The following is a 21,123-nucleotide window of genomic DNA, read 5'->3' as shown; positions in this document are numbered from 1 at the left end:
AGCGGACACACTCACACACACACTCACACACACACACTCACACACATAACATAATACATGTACACACAAAGACGCGCACAACGCTGTCACAGATCGATGCTTGTTGCTGTCTGGCTCATATTATTACTTGGATCGCCGATTTCTTCCCACTCTCCTCCTTCCTCTCCCTCTCTTCTTCTCTCCTTCTTCAAGCAACATAAAACAAAATAACAGTCTCCCACCTCCCCTTTTTCTCTTTTTATTTATTTCGAATCTCACGATTCCTCTCGAGAATCCAAAACGTCACAGTCGCGTCAGCTTTTGCCAGTCTGCATCGCCGTGCTTTGTCAGACAACGACATTGTCCTGCCAAAGTCCGCCTTTACGCTCCAAATGTAAGTTGCACGCACCTCTCTGTCCGCTGTTTTGTTTGTGTGTGTGAGTCAGTCATGCATTGCCACCACCACCGCCACAACAACAACGACCACAGCAACGTCAACGTCATCACCCTTTCCCCTTTCCTTTCATGCAGACAATGAAGAAGGACAAATACATCTCTGCTATATAATTCACATCTGCAATATTTCTCCACACTGTCAACTCTTTTTTTTCTTCTTTCTTCTTTTTGGTCTCTGACAGGACACAGAAGTCGTAAAAGCAACTCTTTCACCTGCCAACACCGGCATCATGGCCATCATGGCATCGGCTGCTCGCGACATCCCCCAGACGTCCCCGACCCGAGACAACTTGACTGTTGTAGCGGACCACCGCGACGCCTCCGTGACTGTGGCGCGACCCTTGGACCTCCCGACCCCCCCAAACTCCATCTCTCCCGGACTTCCCGCCCACGGGCTCAAGGCCCAGCTGCGCAAGGCCCAGCTCGAGCCCGTCGACTCCGACCTCGACCTCCACGACGCGTCCGAGGACGCTCGCAACCGGTCCGTGTCGCCGTCCGACGAGGCCTCGGGCTGCATCACCCCGGGCCTTCTGGCCAAGCACTACCTCCCGGATATACTGCTGAGCCACGGTCCCCTGGCCATCCGCCACATCATGGGCTACCTGACCACGACGGTGCCGGGCTTCGTCACCGTGCCCCCGACCAAGGCTCGCCGGCTGGTCGTCAGCGCCCTCGAGGGCCGCGGCGGCGAGGCGGCCAGGATGGAGCAGGACGACGTCGAGTTCAACAAGGTCGGATGGGGTCGATGGGATGCCCGCCGACGGGGTGGCGCCGCGCGCGCCAGCGATGCCGCGTCGCGTCAGAGCCAGGACCGAGGTCAGGGCCCGGCCGGTATCCCCATCGGTGACGGTGCAGGACGGGCCGGTGCCCTCGGCAGGCTCAGGGTCCACGTCGCCAGCCCGCCTGCCGACGGTGACTCGTTCCACTTCTCTCACGACGGACGTGACGTTCACATGATGACGGACAATGACGACGTCGACAACATGTCGATGGATGGGTCCGCCGAGGCCTCCTGCTCCGAGGCTCCGGACGACGACGTCATGAATGACGATCCCGAAGACAACACCGACGACGAGGACTGGGCTGCCATGGGCGCCGCCGCCCTGCGCGCCGACTCCTACCCGACCAACGCTGCTGCCGCGGCTGCTGCCGGCCAGATGGGCATGTCCCGATTCGCCGGCTCCCGATCCTTTTCTGGCGTGGCTCGCGGCGCTCCCCAGCTCGGCAGCATCGATCTTGCCGCTCTCGCTGGCACTTCTGATGCCCAGGAACGCGAGGCCATCGAGGCTCTCATGTGTCTCGGTTCTGTATAATACCCGATTTTCCGTCTCTTTCTCTTCTTCTGCATCTTTTCTCTGCATGCGCGGCGTTGGTGGCGGTCCCATATTCTATTTCATTTTACTCTTATACTCGTTTATTCCCCCCCCCCACTACACTCTTCTTCTTTCTTCCTATCCCCCATGGCACGACACACATTACACACATATCATCCCCCTCGGGACAGAGTACGGTGATGGCTGGACCACTGGAAACACACGTGTCGACCTGATCATCAAGAGGTTCAGGACGGTTCTGGGTCTTTCCTACCTCCTACGACGGCACGGGCGGCACGGGCTCTATACGACTCTGCTCTCATCTTCCTCTTCGCTTTACCGGCTGTCGCCAACCTTCAAGGCCTCCCTAGCTTGTCAAGCATCCACGGACCCTTGACCACACGAAGCTCATCAGCCGAGAGGCCTTGGAAATCTCGTCGACTGTGCGGCACCAGCTCACATGGCTCAACGACGGCAAAGCAGCAACATTCTTTTCCCCCCTCCCTCCCCCCTCCTCACACTTTTTTTTTTCCCTTTACCGGACGGCGTTTTGGGTGGGATCGCATATTCTCATATCTTGTGTCATGTCGGTTCTTCACTGCCGGGCAACTCTTGTCGAGGACCTGTTGAGCAACTCGTCAAAGAACTTGTGGAAGAACTTGTACGCCGCAGGCGTGGGAGAACCGACACATTGGCATACAGGTTGATGGCTGGGACTATTGGATGCAAAGAGTATCCTACACTTTTTTATTCTTCTCCCTAGAAACTGGACTCTAGGTTTATCAGCATTGTTCGCGTTCTGTTTACATGTTCTCATCTTTCTATTCTTCTTTTTATTTTTTTTTACATATACAGGAAACTTTGCCATTAGGGTGGGTTTTATTTCCTTTTGTCATAACAACGTGTGGGTAATTAATTGCATGGGATGGATGGAGGATGATACACAACACATATTGGACGGAGTTTCAACACGAATGGGCGGGCATCCGGCATATGAGATCTTGGAGAATGCCAGCCCTGAGAAACCGTGAGATGCTGGACATGTCGAGGACGAGCATCGAGGACAAGCGTCGAGGACAAGCGTCGAGGACAAGCGTCGAGGACAAGCATGAGATACTGGAGGAAGAAGCCAACACAGGCTATGGAACTTATCTCTTTTTTTTTTTTTTTACATGCCTTTTTTTTTTCCCGAGGAAGACGGTGGTTACATATATATAGTGACTCTACCGAGACGAGTCATGGCGTTGCATCTTGTTTGCTCCGTCTGAATTGATCAATGATACCCCCGTTCTTGTTGTGCGAGTAGAGAGAATTATCATATGCAGTGCAGTGCAGTGCGATTGTTGGTGATGATGACTACTCACTCGTCACTCGTAGTAGGTCAGTGCTACTATTCTACCACTACGTACATGTAGTAGGCCGTGAATGCATTTGCTGCGCCACGATAGGGCGGGGTAAGATGTCGGTATGGCCATCCATAGACCATATGAGAGATGCCTGCAAGGGTTTCATCCCTTCTACCGCTTGTACCTGTACTCGTAGTGATACGGAGAGTGGCTGTTTCTGTCTCTTCCTCTCTACTCCTCTGCCACGGCCCCATCACACCGATGGTGTACACGGTACGGAGTGCAGGTAGTAAATATCTGCTTGGTCTCTGGTCTGCAAGTCGTATCACTCTCATACGAGTGCATCCTGTTCTCATACGAGGACGCGTGGACGGCCACTCACACACGGATGGGCGTTTTGACTAGGTAGGAGGTAGTTTGATAAATTAGAGTTTTCTGAGAGACGGGGGGGGGGCCAAATTTTTGTAGATGAGGTCTTGAAATGCTTAAAATGCTCCAAGGTGCGAGTTAGAGTAGGCAAGTGTAATCTGTACGCGTAGAATGGCCTCATGCAGACTAAAAACCGAGTTTTCTTGGCAGAGGTAGGTGTGCCTTGATTTTCGACTTGGATAGTCTCGAGAGATGTGGGTGTGAGTGGGTTGTGGGTAGTCTTGGGTCTCGGAGGTCTAGACTTCACGGGTAAGCAGTCCGGGCACGGGCACGTCACATCAAAGGCGTCCCCCCCCCCGCGCGGGTGCGGACGGGAGGGGAAAATGGAGAGAGAGAGGGAGAGAGGGAGAGAATGGGAGGGAGGGAAGAGAACGGGAGGAATTAAGCCTTGCCAAGACGATTCTTTTGAACATGTCTACAGTGCCAAGGAGTAGATCATTTGTGTGTTTGGCTTCTGCTGCCCATACATAAGAGTACTTGTATCCGTCACTCGAAGGACAAATAATCGAGATGGCCAAGACAAGAAGAGATGGACAAGAAATGATGATGTGCATATGTTTTTTTTTTCCCTTGGTGTTCACCCATTGTTGGGATGGATTAGTCAGTTGATCAGTGGGTCGTTCTGCAACGTACATACGGATACAAGCAAAAGTATTACTCACCGTAGTAATAGCAATAGCAGGGCCTTGTTTTTTTTTTTTCATTTGTCAATAGTTTTCCATCAGTCATATGATCTGTACATATACGGGTAAGTATTAGTAGCAGTACTGATAGCCGATAGACAAGTTCCCCTTGATCCTTTCTGTAATGAATTCGTATCTTTCTGTGTAAAGCCAAGCCAGGTCATACAGGAACACGACGACGACAATTAAAAGAAGAAGAAAAGGCGGAGTATTAATAGTACAGTAGGTGAGTGTGGTAGAGGCTAGAGCCCGTGAAATGCCCAGAAATACGATGAAAAAAATTAAATAAATAAAATTAAGAAAAAAAGGTCTTGGCGGGCGGAAAGCTTGACTGACCTTGGCCGGTCTTGGCGCTTCTCCTTGTATATTAGGAGTACCTTCTGGAATTAGGTCTGACGTGCTGCATCTGCTCTTCGGAGTGCGAGGGACGTCCGTGGACGCGAGCATTACGAGTACGGTACGAGCAGGATACTTTCCAGGGTGTTCCAACGGCGTGATAATCTATCGGATTGTCGTCTTGCTCAAGGTATAGATGGTTTGTACTCACCGTGCACTCTGCAGAGTATAACTCGTTATTCCGACAACAAAGGTGTCACTCCCACCCCCCTTTTTTTTCTTTTCTTGGTCGGTTCATGATTGAGGAAAGGGGTTGTTGCGAGCGGTACGGGTTAAGGGCGTAATCACAATTACATCCATGATCACGCATCGTTGTCGGAGACTGTGCGTAGTGCAACACGACGTAACAGAAGAGGGGAGAAGCAAGAAACGAAAGAAAGGAAGATGAAGGGAAAAGAGACACACTGAGCTGTACATGTAGTATTATTCTGATCCCTCCTTCCTTCACCCTCACACCCCCCCCCCCAAACTCCACTCACCCACTTTATCCAACACAGACAGTCAGTGATGATGCGCTTTAATACTCTACCTACCGCAATCTGTGCACTATCATCACCGTGAGGATAACGTGTGTGTACCAGAGATGATAATAATAATAATCAATAACAATAACGCATCCAATATTTCCACAGACTCACATGACCCTCACCACAAGAGAGGGTGGGATGGAGGAGGCGCAGGCTTAGTCAAAAGGTCCAATGGCAGGGCCGCCCAGGGTCACTCCTGCCGTCGTAGTACACTCTGCCAAGTTTGCCAAGAGGATGCTAAGCCTTGGCATCCTCTTGGCAAACTTGGCTCCGCCCGCCAGCTCCGGGGTACCGAATCGTAGAGAGGTACCTCCTTCACGTGGTGAGTACGGTGCAGATCAGAGGTATCGGTATACTCCCTCGTACATCCGTCCTAGCGATGCCAAGACTCGCCAAGAATTCCGCTCGCCCCATTCTCGAGTGCCCAGACTCTTGAGTGTGTCAACGTGAACGAGAGGAGGGTCATATACCTCTTTTACACTCTCTCTTCCCTTTCCTTCTTCTCCTTGTTCTTTTCCTTCCCTCTCTATCTCTTCTCTCTCATCCATGATATAATCCCCTTTTTATTTCCCCTGTATTTCATTCCCTCTTTTTTTTTTGGTGTGTGTTGGACTCTTATATCATTCGCCACATCCACCCTGTTCGGGTTGTAAGTATCGTCACTTTTTCATAACCCCGCCACCACATAGCCTTTTTATTTTTATTTTTTTACTTCCTTTTCCCCTTCCCCTATCGGCTCCAACGGCGTAAAACGGCCTTACAGGTACACACACACACACACGACAGCGCAAGCATTGCTACTTGACGGTAAACAACCGTCATCATGACACCCCCAACTCCCGATCACCAGCTCTCCTCGGAAGCTTCAAGCGGCAGCACCGCCGACTCCAAATCTACCACGCCTCCTCCATCCAGTACCGACTCGTCCGCCTCTATCGCCGCCATGCCCATCTCGGCTGATGACAACCTCACCTGCCGATGGAACTCGTGCAGTCAAAAGTTTGCTACGCCTGAGCTGCTTTATGTATGTCTCACCTCACCCTCGTTCGCTCTTAACCCCCCCCCCCCCCCTTTTAGGAGGACTGGGGAAGATGCGAAGAAGAAGGAGAGGGACGAAGAGGAAGATTAACACCATTCTAGGACCACATCTGTGAACGTCATGTTGGTCGCAAGAGCACAAACAATCTGAATCTCACCTGCCAGTGGAACTCGTGCCGTACCACCACCGTCAAGCGCGACCACATCACCTCGCACATTCGTGTCCATGTGCCACTCAAGCCTCACAAGTGCGACATGTGCGGCAAGTCGTTCAAGCGTCCTCAGGATCTCAAGAAGCACATCAAGGTATATACATATGCACCATGTTTACCGCACTTCGAGAGGCAACGGCGTGACTGACCAGAACGCGGAATGAACAGACGCACGCCGATGACTCGGTTCTTATGCGTTCTTCCCAGGAGGCTCACAACCAGGGCGGTATGAACTACAGACCTCACATGAACAAGGGTGAGTCTTTTGAGAATCAACATGTTAGCGAGCAGGATGGAACAGGAAAAGAAGAACAAGAAGGAAGAAGAGAAGAAGTAGAGAAGAGGAGAGAGGAAGAGAAGAGAGGAAGAAAAGAGGAAGAAGAAGGAGGAGGAAACACAGTGCTGACACACAACACAGCCCCCAGCTATTACGACCACAACAGCCAGATGCGCCACCAGTTCCAGCACCCGCCCACCCATCACGGCGGCTACTACGCGCCCCAGCCGTCGACCAACTACGGCCTCTACTTCAACCAGCCACCTCTCAACAACCAGCGCAACGAGCACCTCGGCTACCAGGGCGCCCCGGCCGCACACAACGGAGGCGGCTACGACCAGCGCAAGCGAGCCTTCGACATGGTCGACGACTTCTTCAGCAGCGCCAAGCGCCGCGAGATCGACCCCTCGTCGTACAGCCAGATCGGCCGCTCGTTGATGCCCCTGCACGGCACCCTCTCCATGCCCGGCCCCGGCCCGTCCCCCATGGTCCAGGAGCAGCAGCAGTACATGGGCGGCGGCGGCGGCACGGCGGCGGCCATGGCCCACGCGGCCGGCCCGGCGCCCACGCAGAACCCCCTGACGCAGCAGTACTACCTCCCGACGCCGCCCCACGCGCGCACGCAGAAGGACCTGGTGCAGATCGACCACCTGCTCGGGCAGATGCAGGACACCATCTACGAGAACGCCAGCCACGCCACGGCCGGCGTCCACATCGGCAGCGCCGCCGACGGCTTCGGCGCCGGCTACCGCAACAGCCCGTCACCGTCCATGTCGCAGCGCCGGTCTCCCGGCACCATGGGCGGCGGCGCCGTACCCACCCAGGACGCCTACCAGCACCACCAGCACGCCATGTCGGCCGCCGGCATGCCCTCGCCCCTCACGGCCATGTCGTCGACCGGCACGCCCGCCGTCACCCCGCCGTCCAGCGCCATGTCGTACTCGTCCGGCCACTCGCCCAGCCCGTCTTCGTCGGCCATGTCCCCCCAGTCGCGCCACTCAACGTCCGCCCCGGTCATGTACCCCAGCCTCCCCACTAGCCTGCCCGCCGTCTCGCAGGGCTTCGGCCAGTCCACGACGGCCACCCTGGGCCCCAGCTTCGAGAGCAACGAGCGGCGCCGCTACTCGGGCGGCATGCTCCAGCGCGCGGCCCGAGCCCCCGCACCGGCACCGCCCAGGTCCGTCATGCCGGAGGACAGGGAGAGGCGGCCCTCGGTCGGCAGCGGCGCCGGCGCCATCACCCCCAAGGCCGAGCCGTCGCACCTGCCGCCCGTGTCACCCCCCCTGTCGGACGACACGGTCGAGAGCGACACCGCCCGCGAGAGGGAGGAGCAGTACGACCGCTGGCTGGAGAACATGCGCGTCATCGAGAGCCTACGCGAGTACGTCCGTGGACGTCTCGACCGGAGGGACTTTGTCGCCGACCAGGAGGACGAGGGTAAGCCCGAGAGAGCCCCCGAGAGGGCCTCCGAGAGGGAGGCCGAGCCCATGGAAGTCGATGCCAAAAGCCCCAGGAGTCAGCCGCTCCCACCGCCTCACGGTCACCCGCGGGAAGGGTCTTCACTCTACCCTATCCTGAGGATGCCTGGATCTTAGGTGTTTCTATTCTTATTTCTTATTGGGCTCGATTTTATCCGATTTCCCTGTCTTCTATCTAGGACCCGGTTTCGCGGGGGGTGAGGGTTTTTTTTTCTCCTTGTATGTATTAATGGTTATGGATATTGAGAGAGAGGAGGGATTTGAATACCCAGGATACAGTGTATAGTCTTTATAGTCTCGAAATGAGTATATATATATATATGTATGTATGCAGATTATATATATGTATATATTTAGTATGTATGTATGTATACTGTCACGATCATGACAACCAAGCCTCACTGAGAAGATAGCCTCTTAATATCTGACTTAGCACTGAACTGACACCCCTCTCTACATGTACGAAAATACGAGTACTGCCTAGGAAAGGAAAGACTAGTCGAGCTGTCCCTTAGGGTTGGTATGTCTCACGTTTTCTCTCTCTTTTTCTTCTTCTTTTCTGCCCTTGATATCCTTCATTCCTGCTCCTGCCAACCACCGGGCAGGTGAACCGGGGGCCTTCTATTAGACCCGTATATGCATACAATACATACACACACACACGCATGCATGCACGCACGCACGCACACATAGTACTATTGAGAGAAGAACGGTAAAGACGTCCTTGACGAGTATACGAGAGTGACTCTTGGCTCATCGAATGCAGGAAATCATATATCCTACCCGTGACAATGCAAGGTAAATGAGGGATATTGGTCAGGAAGAAGGGATTTATTTGTCTATACATGCATGCTCAGCTCTTCTCCCCGAAAAAGGGTACAGGGAATACTGCTGCTGGCCGGTGAAGCATATTGCAAGTAAATAAAGAAACAAATGGAAATAATAAAAAATAAAGAATTATAATGATAATAGTGGGAAGAAAAGGAGGGGGGAGGGGGCAAGGATAGCATCACGGACATGATGACCAGTAGAAAAAGATCTTTGGGGGGATGTACGAGAGGGAATTGAATATCATCAACAAAAGCTTATACTCACTCATGATTCTACATACTGTCCTACTTCCTCACACATTTGCCTGCCCTACTCGTACAAGAAGAAAAAAAAAGAAGAAGTGTTATCACCACAAACACCAATGCGCCTCTTCACATCCCTGGCCTTGACTATCCTGACCTGCGAGGCTCTCCCCATCGGGCCAGACAGCCGACGCGTCGACGCCGTCCGGTCAGACGCATGCTGCTGCTGCCATCTATCTATCGAGATGACCGTCTTCTGCGCCGATAACGTGTCTGTCCGATCTTAGACGCCAGCCCAGAGTTCAGATGCGAGGCCGGGGACGTATGCTTCGACGACTTGCCGATCCTCTACATCATCGAGGACCCTGAAGCCCGATCCCACCTCCATCACTCCCGTGCCCGTGCCGACATCGAGCCCCTGCCCCGATCCCGAGCTGCTGCCGCTGCCGCTGCCGCCGCCGCCGCCGATACCGACCACTCCGACGATTCTGCCCCATCGCGCCTACGCCGACTGAGTCGGATGGGCCTAGGCCTGAGCCCGAGGTGATCGACTGCTGCTGCAATGTTGCCCGAGGGGCTATTCAGTGCCGCAAGACGATGGCGGCGGACAGCTGCTTCTGCGTGCAGGATGAGCGTCCGGCTGATGTGCCGAGGAAGTGGCTTGGGGTTGAATAGGAGGAATAAAGAAGAAGAAGGAGAAGGAAGAGGAGAAGGAGGAGGAGGAAGAGGAATGTCTATACATTGTGAGGGGAAAAGGTACAATGTTGAGGATGAATGATGATGATGATGATACGTCAAGTAGAATAATGTATATACATACATACATACATACATACATACATATATAGAGGATATACTATAGTAATGATAACCAAGAGTTAAAACGCTCCAACCAAAAAGAGTGAAAGCATAAAAGAAAGAAAGAGATGAATCAAGGGCTCTTCCACTTTCCAATGACGTCGGTAACCATGCCATGCAGGACCGTCTTCCTCGCATCATCGCACCAGCTCCCGTCTATGGCAGAGCGCGCAATGGTCTCCCACTCGTCAAAGGACAGGTTGAAGGCGTCCTGGACGGCGTAATAGTTCTGGACGAGGTCGGCGCCGAAGTAGGCCGGGTCGTCGCTGTTGATGCTGAAGGGCACGCCGGCGTCGAGGAGGGCGCGGACGGGAACGTCCTCGACGCGGTCGACGCCCCTGAGGACGACGTTCGACACGGGGCACAAGGTGAGCAGGGTGCGGCTCTCGGCCAGGGCGGCGACCAGGTCGGGGTCCTCGACGACCCTCCTGCCGTGGTCGATGCGGCTCACGCCCAGGACGGAGAGGGCGTCCCGTACGTAGGCGGCCGGGCCCTCCTCGCCGTAGTGAGCGGTGAGGCGGGGCACGCCGTGGCGGCGGGCGGCGTCGTAGATGGGGGCGAAGCGCGCGGGGTCCATGCCCTTCTCGGTGGAGGAGAGTCCGAGGCCGGCGACGGTGCCGTCGCGGAAGTGACCGGCGTCGACGACGGTGCGGAGCATCTCCAGGCCGGAAGAGACGGGGAGGTGGCGGACAACGCAGGGGATCAGCATCACGGACAGGTCGGGGAGCTGCGAGGCGGCGCGGGCCCGCGCGGCCGACATGCCGGCCACCACGGTCTCGTAGCTCACGCCGCGGTCCGTGTGGGCCTGCGGGTCGAAGAAGACCTCGGCGTGGCGGAGGCCGTGGGCGTACGCGCCCTCCAGGTAGGCGTACGTCAGGCGCTCGAAGTCGTCGGCGGTCAGGAGGACGGTGAAGCCGATGAAGTAGTAGTGCAGGAAGTCATCGAGGGACGAGAAGCGGGCGTAGCGCGACCGCAGGGCCGCCGGCGACGCGAAGGACGGGTCATGCTCGACGGGGAGAGCGACGTTGTTGGCCGAAGCGAGGGAGAAGAGGAGGTCGGGTGAGAGGGTGCCCTCGATGTGGATGTGATGCTCGCACTTGGGGAGGTCGTGGAGGAAGTCGTGGGTAGGAGTTGAAGGCATTTTGGGGGGGTGGGCAAGCCAAAAGAGATTTTCTTTGTTTCTTTGGTTTGCTTTGTGTGTGTGTGTGTGTGTGTGTGTGTGTGTGTGTGTATGTGTGTATATGTATAAATGGGAACTATTTGTATTGTGAAATTTCTCCTCTATCAACTAGCTATCCATACCTGCATATAAATGCGATGCGAGCTCGAGTCATACAGAAAGAAAAGAAAAGAAAAAAAGAAGAAAAAATTGCATCATGGAGGAAAGAGAAGAAGAAGAAGAAGGACGATTCGTGGTAACCATCGTATAAACCATCGGACCACTCCGATAATCGGGCCCCTCCGTTCGGTAAGTGGATCAGAAGTAGAAGGAACGGAGGGCAGTGCTTGCCACTTGGACGGGATTGCTAATGGTATTGATGCTGCTGGGAATATGGATATGGAGTGTTGCGATCGAATAGACGAAAAGGGTAAACGGAAAAAAAAGAAGGAAAGAAAAAGGAAAGAAAGATGGAAAGATGGAAAGACGGAAAAAGAAAAGAAAGAAGAAAAAAAAAAAAGACGGAATCTGGAAGATGAGCCCCGCCACGTGTGCAGCATCAGCGCGTATCTGAAAGGACTGTCAAGGACCCGAAGACCCGAAGACCCAAGGAAGGGGGCCCGAGGAAGGGGGGCCCGAGGAAGGGGGGGCCCAAAGCAGGTCGAGAAGCCAAGAGTCCAGAAAAGCCAGGACCGCCAACAAAGACGGACAGTACGGAGTACATGTATTTGGAATCCACGAGAGTCACGTGATGTTCTGCAGCTGGTGCTAATGCAGGAGATGCTATCATGACTCTTGGAAGAGTAAGGATTAAACATGCACAGACAGGCAGGCAGGCAGACAGCCAACAGTCCACGAGTACTCGTACACATGACGATAGTCGTAGAATCCAGACCAGAATCTGGCGGGAAAAGAGAGAAAAAAAAAGAAAAAAAAAAGGAAGAAGAAGAAAGACGAGAGAGAGACGACAAGACGGAGGATTGATATGATACGACGCTGGCGACTAGTAAGCTACATACACATGTACTCCATACATGTGCTCAAATCGCTCTCGAGCTATACCGTTTGCGGAACCGGGAGTTTCGGAATCCAAGGTACGGAGACCGCAGAGTCCACCACACGCCATCCTTGGCCGTGACACGGCTTCCCTAATGGCCCTGGATGGTCCCCCAATGCTACTCTAATATATGCCGTACCAATCAAGGTTAGTCGGGAGGAAGCGGCCAATCCTTGGGAAGCGGCCACATGCCCCACAGACTGCCCATCTAAGGCATTCTTAAAAGGTCCGCTTCGTCCACTTAATTTATCATCCTACCCCGTAGTACGGAGTACTCATAGAAGACCTCGTCCTGGTGTGATTGTACGATTTTATCTGCGGCCTTTCCCGTGATAGCTGCCAAGATACCTTCATTCTGAGCTGAATTTTTCGAGGAAAAAACCCCTTGAAAGATGGAGAAAGTATCGAAGATTCTGATAGAACTATTCCCTAGGAGAGACGATGCTTATAGTAGACGCTATCGGCCTTTAGAAGGAATCGTGCAGGATAGTAGTAGCCTTATGGGGGGGGGGTGGACACCTCCTCCCAGCCAACATTACTAAGCGTACATATATTACGAGTATATTCGCTGAAGTAGCAGCAGCCCCTCTCTTTTCCCTTTTTTTTTTTTTTTTCTTTTTTTTGCTATGGGTGGGGGGGGATGTCTCCTCTCTGTCCTCTTACTCCGTACAGCCGCATTTTTGTATGGAAACGCTTGGGTGTCTTTCCGATTCCTCTCAATTTATCCGGTCTATTATTTTCTTCGACCGGGGGGTTGAAGTCCAATGGTGGTTCTGATGGTATCATGCACAGTCAGGGTTGTGACCAGTTGATGAACAGACCAACAGAGAGACATTTGCACAGACCTAGGACCCTGAGTACTATCTACGAATAGGACCGGAAAGAGAGAGAGAGAGAGAGAGACGACATATAGAGGAGATATTCAATATTGCTACAGCACAGTACGTTCGTACATTACTCGTAGCTTTTCTGTGATCCTGTATGAGAGCAGGCTCTACCCGTACATGCATCCGTACAGGCAGTTCAAGTCACTGCTCCCCTCCCTCCCCACCACGGCTGCCCCCGGACACGACCGTTTCGGTTATCGTCACGCAAGGTTAAAAGCTAGCGATTACCGAGTACCGCCAGGAAGCCGCCACCATCATCATCTTGGTGAGGGAGAGAGGGAGAGAAAAAAACCTGCTTCTCTCTTCCTCTGCAACTCACTAACTACTCCTCAGTGACTCTTTTTTTTTATATCTTTTTTTATATCTTTTTATTCTTTCTATTGACCGATCTATCCTTCCATTTCTGTCTACTGTCTGGAAGGACATCATCCCCTGCCCCCACGCAGGCTGGCCCTCTCTACTCTCTCTCTCTCTCACTTTTTCTTCTCCTCTCTCTTTCTCTCGCTCTCGCTTTCTCTCGATCACTCTCCCCGACTCACACACACATGGCCATGGACCTCCTCTCCGCCAACGAACGACCTGCACCTGGAGAGTCCGGTTCTGCTTCTGCTTCTGCTTCTGCTTCTGCTGCTGCTGCCGCCGCCGCCGCTTCTGCCCCTCATGGCGATGGACAACTCCCCCTGAATAGGAATGACGACTTGCTCGACGACTTGACGACCCCCTCTCGTGTAAATCCCAACAGCAGCAACAACAGTCCCTCTCCTCCTCGTCCTCCTCCTCATCCTCCTTCTCAGTCACAGAAAAGTCGTCGCGTCCCTTCTTTCCCCTCCAACTGCTGTCGGACATGTCGTCTGCGAAAGGTCAAGTGCTCGGGCAATCCCAAGAATGGTCCTTGCACACACTGTGCGCGTCTAAAGCTTGATTGTCCATTTGCACCCGACGCCAAGATTGAAAATGATGGTTATGGTATTTGTCTTCTCTCTTTTATCTCTCTCTTTTTTTTCTTTTTCCTTTCCCATTATCTTCGTTGGAATGATTGAACGGATAAGATCAACTTCCTATGCTGACACATCTGACCTCCCACTAGAACGCATCGTCACATCAAGGGTCAAACCGTCAAAAAGTCACACAGAGGCGGGAACGTTACGCAAGAGAGCACAGAGAGCGTGCAGCCAGTGCCACGCCCAAAAGACGAAGTGCTCCGGTGACCTGCCGCGTTGCAAGCGCTGCGAATCCGGGGGTCTCAAGTGCGAGTACACGGCTACCAAGCGCAGGTCCGCCGACGTCCGTCTCAATTCCAGATCTCCCGTCGCCGCCGCCGGCGGCAGTGGTGGCGCCTCCACCGACAGCGGCGGCGGCGGCGGCGGCGGCGGCGACAGCAGCAGCAGCAACAGCAAGGCAACGGCGGTGAGAGGGACGAGCAGTGACCCCGTGACGCTTCACAGACTCGCGACGTCGACGACTCCGATCCCGACTACTACCGCCACCTCACCGACGGGCACGACGCCGGTACCCGCCGCTTCCGTCGTGTCCACCCACGTCTCTAGATCCGACGAGAGCCTCAGCGCCAGTCCTGGTGCTACCACTACAGGCACCGGTAGCAGTCATGGCGCCGTCAACACGGCTGCTACGGGAGATAACTTTGTCATGGCGATTGATACCTCTCTTCTCACCGCGCAGTATGCTCTTCTATCTCTCCCGTCCTTTTGTCTCTCATCCGCTGCCATCTTGAATCATCTGTACTGACATTGGAGGGGGGGGGGGGAAAGGGAACTGCTCACCAGGAAAAACTTCACCATGCGACACCTCGCGATCTACTTTGACTACATCTACTGGCTTCCCTGCATGGGCTTCCTCCACCCGGACACGGCATATCGTCAGTTGGAGGTATGTGCACACGCACACGCACACTTCTCCATCCCGGAACACATCCCCAACCCCTGTCCTGTGCTTGCGTACGCTGTACTGACGACACTCGGCAATCTACATAGGAAGGAACGTTTGACCCGCCCACGGCAGCGGGGATATGCTCGATAGCCAGCCTCTTCTCCGGGCAGGCCGACTCGCTCAAGGACTTTGGGCGGCGGTGCGCCGACGAGATAGACATGTACGTGTTCCGCAACGTCAACCAGCTGTCGGACCGGGTCCTCCTGCCGTACACGCTGATCCTAGCGTTCAACTTCATCCGCGGCGACTTCTCCAAGGTGTGGCAGTGCTTCGGGCTGGCCTCGCGGCTGATGACGGGCCTGCAGCTCAACTGGGACGGGTCGACGCGGGGCAAGACGTTCCAGCAGCAGGAGTCGATGCGGCGCGTGGCCTGGCACCTGTTCGTGCTGGACCGGAACCTGGCCGAGGGCTACGACGAGTACCTGTCGTGCCCGGCGGAGAACATGCGAATCCGGCTCCCCTGCAGCGAGGAGGCCTTCTGGGAGGGCAGGCCGGTGACGGCGCCCCGGCTGATGGACAGGAGCCCCAGGGCCGGCGACCTGGGTCTGCACGCCCTCAGCGTGCGCATGGTGGACCTCCACCACCGCATCAGGCGGTGGACCAAGACGCTCGAGTCGAGCGACGCGGCCCTGGAGCCGTCGGCCATCATGGGCGCCATCAACGGCCTCCAGAAGGAGCTCACCCGCTTCCACACCCTCCTGCCCGACGACATGCGCCTCAGCGACCAGAGCATAGCCAAGTACGTCGCCCTGCCCCAGCGCTCGTCCTACACCTTCCTCCACTCGCACATCTCGGCCTGCCACATGGAGCTCTACCGCTTCGCCCTGCCCGGCATCCTGCCCCCGGGAAAGGACCACGTCCTGCACAAGCTCCCGGCAGAGTTCGTCGCCCGGTGCGGGAAGCAGGCCGTCGGCCACGCCCTCTGCCTCGGCCGCTTCGCCATCTTCATCCAGGACGAGGTGGACAAGTACCGCGTACCCGGGAGGGCCAACCTCGCCGGCGACTGCCACCTGCCACACGTCGCCTCCCACGCCATGCGCCTCCTCGTCATCGCCATGGAGCACGCCATATACGACGACCTGGCCGAAGGCTCCACCTCGCCCCTCTGGAGATTCCAGCAGCCGGACGAGGCCCTTGTCCTACACCTCATACAGGACGGTCTCCTCAGGCTTTCCGCCTCATTTGCAGAGGTTCTCGCTCCCTGTGAGAAGGAGGTATGTTCTCTTTATCCTTCTCTTCTCTCTCGGTTTTTCTCTCTTTGTTTTTTATATAGATTGGGGTGGAAGGGGCGATATAAAGAGAAATCAGATCTGGGAGAGATGAAAATCAGAAGAACCCCGAACAAGACGCGAACTGACGTGGCCCTCACAACAGCACCAACAAAATCTAGCCATGTTCGAAGCCTACAAGGAATCCAAGAAGACGTCCCACCGACGCACCGGCCAAACACAACACTACATGCCGGAAAGCAACGGCGCCATCCCCAACCACCAACACCACCAACAAGATCGCTGGTCCCGTCCAACCCACTTCGCCGACGCCTTTCCCTACCCAGCAGCGACACACCATCCTCTTCCTCCTGCTCTCTCCCCTCCTCATCATATCCCTCAACCTCACCTCCCACCGCCCCACACCCAGACCCAGCCGACCCTAACCCATCACCCCGCCCTCGCCCCGGACGCACCAGACGGCGACTACGGCCCGCCCGGTATGCCCATGTACCTCGCTGCAGCGCAGGGAAACAACAGCAGCACAGCGTTCGATCAGAACCATCAACATCAACCTCACGGGTCAAACGTCTACAGCGGCAGCGGCGATGACGGACATGCGATGATGATGCAGGGGAGGATGTGGAACGCTGCCGGCGAGCACGGGCACGGACATGGACACTTTATCGGCACCGCTGCACAGTCAGCGGCCCCGTCACGGGATAGTGACGACACGTCTATGATGCAGATTGATCAGACGCGGCAGCAGCAGCCGCAACCGCAGCCGCAGCCGCAGCCGCAACCTCAGCAAATGTTTCATCCTCTTCCTCATCTCCACCCACCAGCGAGTTCCGCTACGGGAGGTACGCCTACTGCTCATCATGGACATTATCTGCCCGATCATTCCATGTTTATGAGCGGAGATTATCACTATGGTGATGGGTACCAGGGGGGGTTCTGAATAATACCAGGTATTTATCGAGGGAAGTCTTTGTGTGTACTACTACTACTAATATAGTCTACTCGTGCAATGTAGTATACATGTCAAATGTCAACAATTGAATCCCTGTCCGTCACTGTCATACCATGCCAAAACGTCAAGTCGAACAATGCAAGTACTTGGTCCTCTATGATCTATCAAAAGAAAAAAAAAAGGAAAGAAGATAAGGAAAGAAGAAGAAGAAAGTAAAAGAGTAGTGCCCAATATATGTGACCACCAAAAGTCAAATATCCTCTTGAAAGTATTTCAATGTGAGCACCAGCTCGGGTGAAATGTTTCTTTTTAAAAAAAGAAACATACACTATTAGAGAGAAAGAGAGAAAGAGAGAAAGAGAAAGAAAGAAAAAGGAGAGAAAAGAAAGAAAAGAAAGAAAAAAAAGAAAAGAAAGAAAAGAGAGAAAAGAAAGAAGAGAAAGAAGGAAAGTTATTTACGATACCATTTGTCCAATTTTTTTCTTCAAAGAAAATAAGAGAAAGAGAAAAAAAAGAAATGATCCCAGCATATTTCACTACAATCCAATATATTGTTTCTTTTTTTTTAGAAAAAAAAAAGAAAAGAGAAGAGAAGAGAAGAAATAGAAGAGAAGGAAGGGGAAAAAGAAGAAGAAAAAAAGGTCAACGGAATGATTCTTTTCTTCAACGTTGAAGGCGTCTTTTCCTTCTTCTTTTGGCATGTATATAATGTGTGCACTATATAAACGGGACAAAGAAACCCCACCCCCCCAAACCCCCACGGTACAGCATGTTTTATATTCTGTTTCTCTCGTCATGTTGAGCACAAGTGCATAGAAAGGGTCAAGTTCAATTGTCCACCCCTCCTCCCCCCTTCCTGTTTTCTTTTTTTTATAGTTGTCGTCAAAGAGGTAAAAGGGACCCAAGAGTTAAAAAAAAATGGAAATAAGGGGGGGAAATGGTATGCAATGGCAAAGTATATTTCCTTTTCCAGCCCTCACCACAACCAAGAACAAAAAGGAAAGTTCTTCGGCTTTATAAAAAGAAGAGAATATATATATATATGTAGAATAAAAAGTAAGATTCGCTTCGTCGTGAGAAAAAAAAGATGTGGAAAAAAAATAGACAGAAGAGTTTGAAATGGAAGAGAGTAGGAAATCACTCGTAGCGAGGATCCTTCTCCTTGAGACCACCAATCTTGTCCATATCGACGGAGTAGAAGCCGGCCTTGGAATCCTTCTCGTAGGCGGGGAGCTGCTCGTCGTCACCGGAGACGGGCTCCAGACCGACCGAGGCGTTGTCGCCGACGCGGACGACGAGGACGCGGCCGCTCGTGTTCTTGCCCTGGTCGTCCTGCTCGTCGGGGAAGGTGATGTGGATCTCGGGGACATTGTCGGGGGAGTGGGGGGGCGACTTGGGGTTGGCGAGCATAGGCTGGCCGTCGCGGTTGATGTAGATTGTGCTGGAGCGGCCGTTGTGCTTGGTCTCGATGGTGAGGCCGCCGGGGCCGCAGGCGGCCTTTTCGCTGTAGGAGGGCAGGCCGTCGTCGTTCATGGAGCCGGCGCTGGCCAGGGCGGCAGCGCGCGCGAGACGCTGACGGCGGCGGCGGAGGAACCATAGGGCAGCGACGGACAGGAGGGCTAGGAAGACGAGACCGAGGATGATGAGGAGGAGGTTGATCATGGTGTCGTCTGATCCGGAGTCGCGCCGGACAATGTGGTTGCTTTCGGTGCCGTAGGATGCACTCTTGGGGGAATAAGCCTCCTCGGCGCGCTCCTGGATGAGGTGACGCGCGTGGACGTGGCCGTGGCCGTGGCCGTAGCTACGTACCGGGTGGGCGTGGTAGGATGCGTGAGGCATGATGATTGTCGGGTCGAGATGGTAGAGAAGGGAGGGAGGGGGCGGGCAAAGAGATTCGAGGGATGTCTGATTGTTTCTCTTTTCTTCTTCTCCTTGATCTATAAGGCAGGTTTTTGTGTGTTAGTATGGAAATGGATTCGCCATGGTCTTCTCTGTCCCTATCGACAGTTTTTCGAGGTGGGAGAAGGTTAGGGTTGGGAAGCTGGGCCTGACGTCGACTAGGGAAGGGTGATACAAGCGTCACCCATTCCCATGATTAGGTCGGCTCCTGTCCAGTCCAGTCCAAGTCAAGCTTAGGAGAAGCAGACAAAGGCAGTTTGGGAGTGTGAGGGGAAAAAAAGGGAGAGGCAGGAATTGATTGTTTGGGTGGATCCAGTATCCAAGACATTGCCATGCCATCTGAGATGTTGTTCCAGGCCACCAAAAGGCAGAGCGTTTGTTGTTCTTGTTTTGTAGGGTGCGGAAAGAATTAGAGAAGGATGAAACGTACGTTGGAAACCAGTCAATAGTTTCGCAGGTCGAGATAGAAAGTAATTTCAAAGAGGCTCGCTCGTTTCTTCTGTCTTGTTTCTTCGTGGTAGGCCAATGGTCGGATCGGTTCGGATCGGTTGAGTCGGGATAGTAGAAACGAGAGACAGACTTGGCCGGGGGGAGCCGAGCACGGTAGAGACCACGAGAGAGAGAGAGAGAGAGAGAGAGAGAGAGAGAGACCAGCTAAAAGAATGGAGCTGGTTATGTTGTATAAACTGAACCCTTTGAATGACCGGGTAAAGAAAAGAGACAAGCAGATGGACAAAAAAACGAGCGTGAGGGTTTGTACGAATACAATAGGAAAAACGAGTGTATGAAAGGAGAAAGAACGAGGAAGAACCCTACACAGACAGCGCCGCTGAGGGATATTAAAAAAAAGAAGAGAAGGGAAAGAAGAAAAAGAAGGAGAGGAGAGGAAGGAAGAGGAAAGGTTAGTAAACTTGGCACTGCAGACGGCCAAGGGGATGGGGAGGAGGAGGGGGGGGGGGGGGGGGGGGGGGGGGGGGGGGGGGGGGGGGGGGGGGGGGGGGGCCGCGTGGTGTGGACAAGACAGGGGCGATGATTGGGGATGAAGAGGTCGTTTATAACTTACATATTTTATAATAACCACCTGAACAAGCGCCCAGCACAGGCGTTTATAGCGGTCATACACACCAATACACATGGAAGACGTACCACACTGGAAATGAACCCCAGGACGCTACAGGGGGGAGGGGGGTGTGAGGGAGGGGTCACTGCACAGGTACGATACCTGACTTGAGGTGGACCTGCAGTACAGATTACGTGAAGCACATATAATAATACAGGTAGAGTGAGAGGAGGAAAGAGAGAGGTGTACGATCTTGGGCAGTAGAGAGCATGGACGGGCCTGGAAGTCCTAGACAGAAACCAAGTCAATTCGCCCGGATGCAGGAAAGAAGGAAAATGGAGAGAAACGAAATTACGCTGGGGCCATGAGCGGACTGATGATTGGCCTACCCCTGGAGGCGACCGGATGGGTCAGACCAATTACATGGACGGCGTCCCTGGCGGGTTGCATGGAGCTTTTAGGACCCACCCTATACCGGGGGCAGTGCTCCTACCTAAGGATTGTACATGTACGGATACTAGGTAATAACAACACGCAGTAATGACAGTCGTGATAGTAGTCGCAATAGTAGCAGCTGCTGTCGTTGCAGGTATCCGTAGATGTAGCGCATAGTCGTGGTGAGGGAGGATCCTGCCTCGTCAATCCTCGATATTCAGCGATACCGTCTCCTCTTCCAACCCTCTCTCATCTGTAGCGCGTACGGCAACTGCATATCCGCGGGTCGCGTGGGCTGCTGGCTTGCTGCTGCTCTTGCTAGAGCTACCGTGCGCTACGAGGGCAGGCAGGTTGCAGAGTACAGGTACATGCACGTCCTCAGATTGCAGGTCGGTCACCGTACAGGTACCAGTATATGTACTCGTAGAGCTGC

The 21,123-nt window shown here is 53.9% G+C and overlaps 6 protein-coding genes across 6 annotated transcripts; 4 read left to right on the top strand and 2 right to left on the bottom strand.

The window, feature by feature from the left end:
- Nucleotides 1-665: 665 nt before the first annotated feature.
- Nucleotides 666-1,748, top strand: GMORB2_2138 (putative Sin3 binding protein; the record flags this gene model as incomplete). The annotated part of the gene is made up of 1 exon (XM_035464118.1): nucleotides 666-1,748. One exon carries the CDS (start codon nucleotides 666-668, stop codon nucleotides 1,746-1,748), a length of 1,083 nt encoding a protein of 360 aa, XP_035319828.1.
- A 4,204-nt stretch (nucleotides 1,749-5,952) lies between these two features.
- On the top strand, nucleotides 5,953-8,251 carry GMORB2_2137 (Zinc finger, C2H2 type; the record flags this gene model as incomplete). The annotated part of the gene is made up of 3 exons (XM_035464117.1): nucleotides 5,953-6,153; nucleotides 6,270-6,473; nucleotides 6,548-8,251. The coding sequence occupies 3 exons, from the start codon at nucleotides 5,953-5,955 to the stop codon at nucleotides 8,249-8,251; spliced, it is 2,109 nt and encodes a 702-aa protein (XP_035319827.1).
- Nucleotides 8,252-9,326: 1,075 nt separating this feature from the next.
- Nucleotides 9,327-9,754, top strand: GMORB2_2136 (uncharacterized protein; the record flags this gene model as incomplete). The annotated part of the gene is made up of 2 exons (XM_035464116.1): nucleotides 9,327-9,415; nucleotides 9,502-9,754. The coding sequence occupies 2 exons, from the start codon at nucleotides 9,327-9,329 to the stop codon at nucleotides 9,752-9,754; spliced, it is 342 nt and encodes a 113-aa protein (XP_035319826.1).
- Nucleotides 9,755-10,138: 384 nt separating this feature from the next.
- GMORB2_2135 (adenosine deaminase) lies at nucleotides 10,139-11,206 on the bottom strand (the record flags this gene model as incomplete). The annotated part of the gene is made up of 1 exon (XM_035464115.1): nucleotides 10,139-11,206. The coding sequence occupies one exon, from the start codon at nucleotides 11,204-11,206 to the stop codon at nucleotides 10,139-10,141; it is 1,068 nt and encodes a 355-aa protein (XP_035319825.1).
- Nucleotides 11,207-13,285: 2,079 nt separating this feature from the next.
- On the top strand, nucleotides 13,286-17,284 carry GMORB2_2134 (Fungal specific transcription factor domain; the record flags this gene model as incomplete). Its single annotated transcript, XM_035464114.1, has 5 exons — nucleotides 13,286-13,361; nucleotides 14,256-14,847; nucleotides 14,953-15,055; nucleotides 15,160-16,329; nucleotides 16,754-17,284. The coding sequence occupies 5 exons, from the start codon at nucleotides 13,286-13,288 to the stop codon at nucleotides 17,282-17,284; spliced, it is 2,472 nt and encodes an 823-aa protein (XP_035319824.1).
- Nucleotides 17,285-18,433: 1,149 nt separating this feature from the next.
- On the bottom strand, nucleotides 18,434-19,135 carry GMORB2_2133 (uncharacterized protein; the record flags this gene model as incomplete). Its single annotated transcript, XM_035464113.1, has 1 exon — nucleotides 18,434-19,135. One exon carries the CDS (start codon nucleotides 19,133-19,135, stop codon nucleotides 18,434-18,436), a length of 702 nt encoding a protein of 233 aa, XP_035319823.1.
- Between the last annotated feature and the right edge of the window lie 1,988 nt (nucleotides 19,136-21,123).

Source organism: Geosmithia morbida (genome assembly GCF_012550715.1).
Source record: "Geosmithia morbida isolate 1262 chromosome Unknown scaffold_12, whole genome shotgun sequence".
Lineage (NCBI taxonomy): Eukaryota > Fungi > Ascomycota > Sordariomycetes > Hypocreales > Bionectriaceae > Geosmithia > Geosmithia morbida.
Note: the sequence above shows the minus strand (reverse complement) of the source record. Positions and strands in the feature narration are given on the sequence as shown.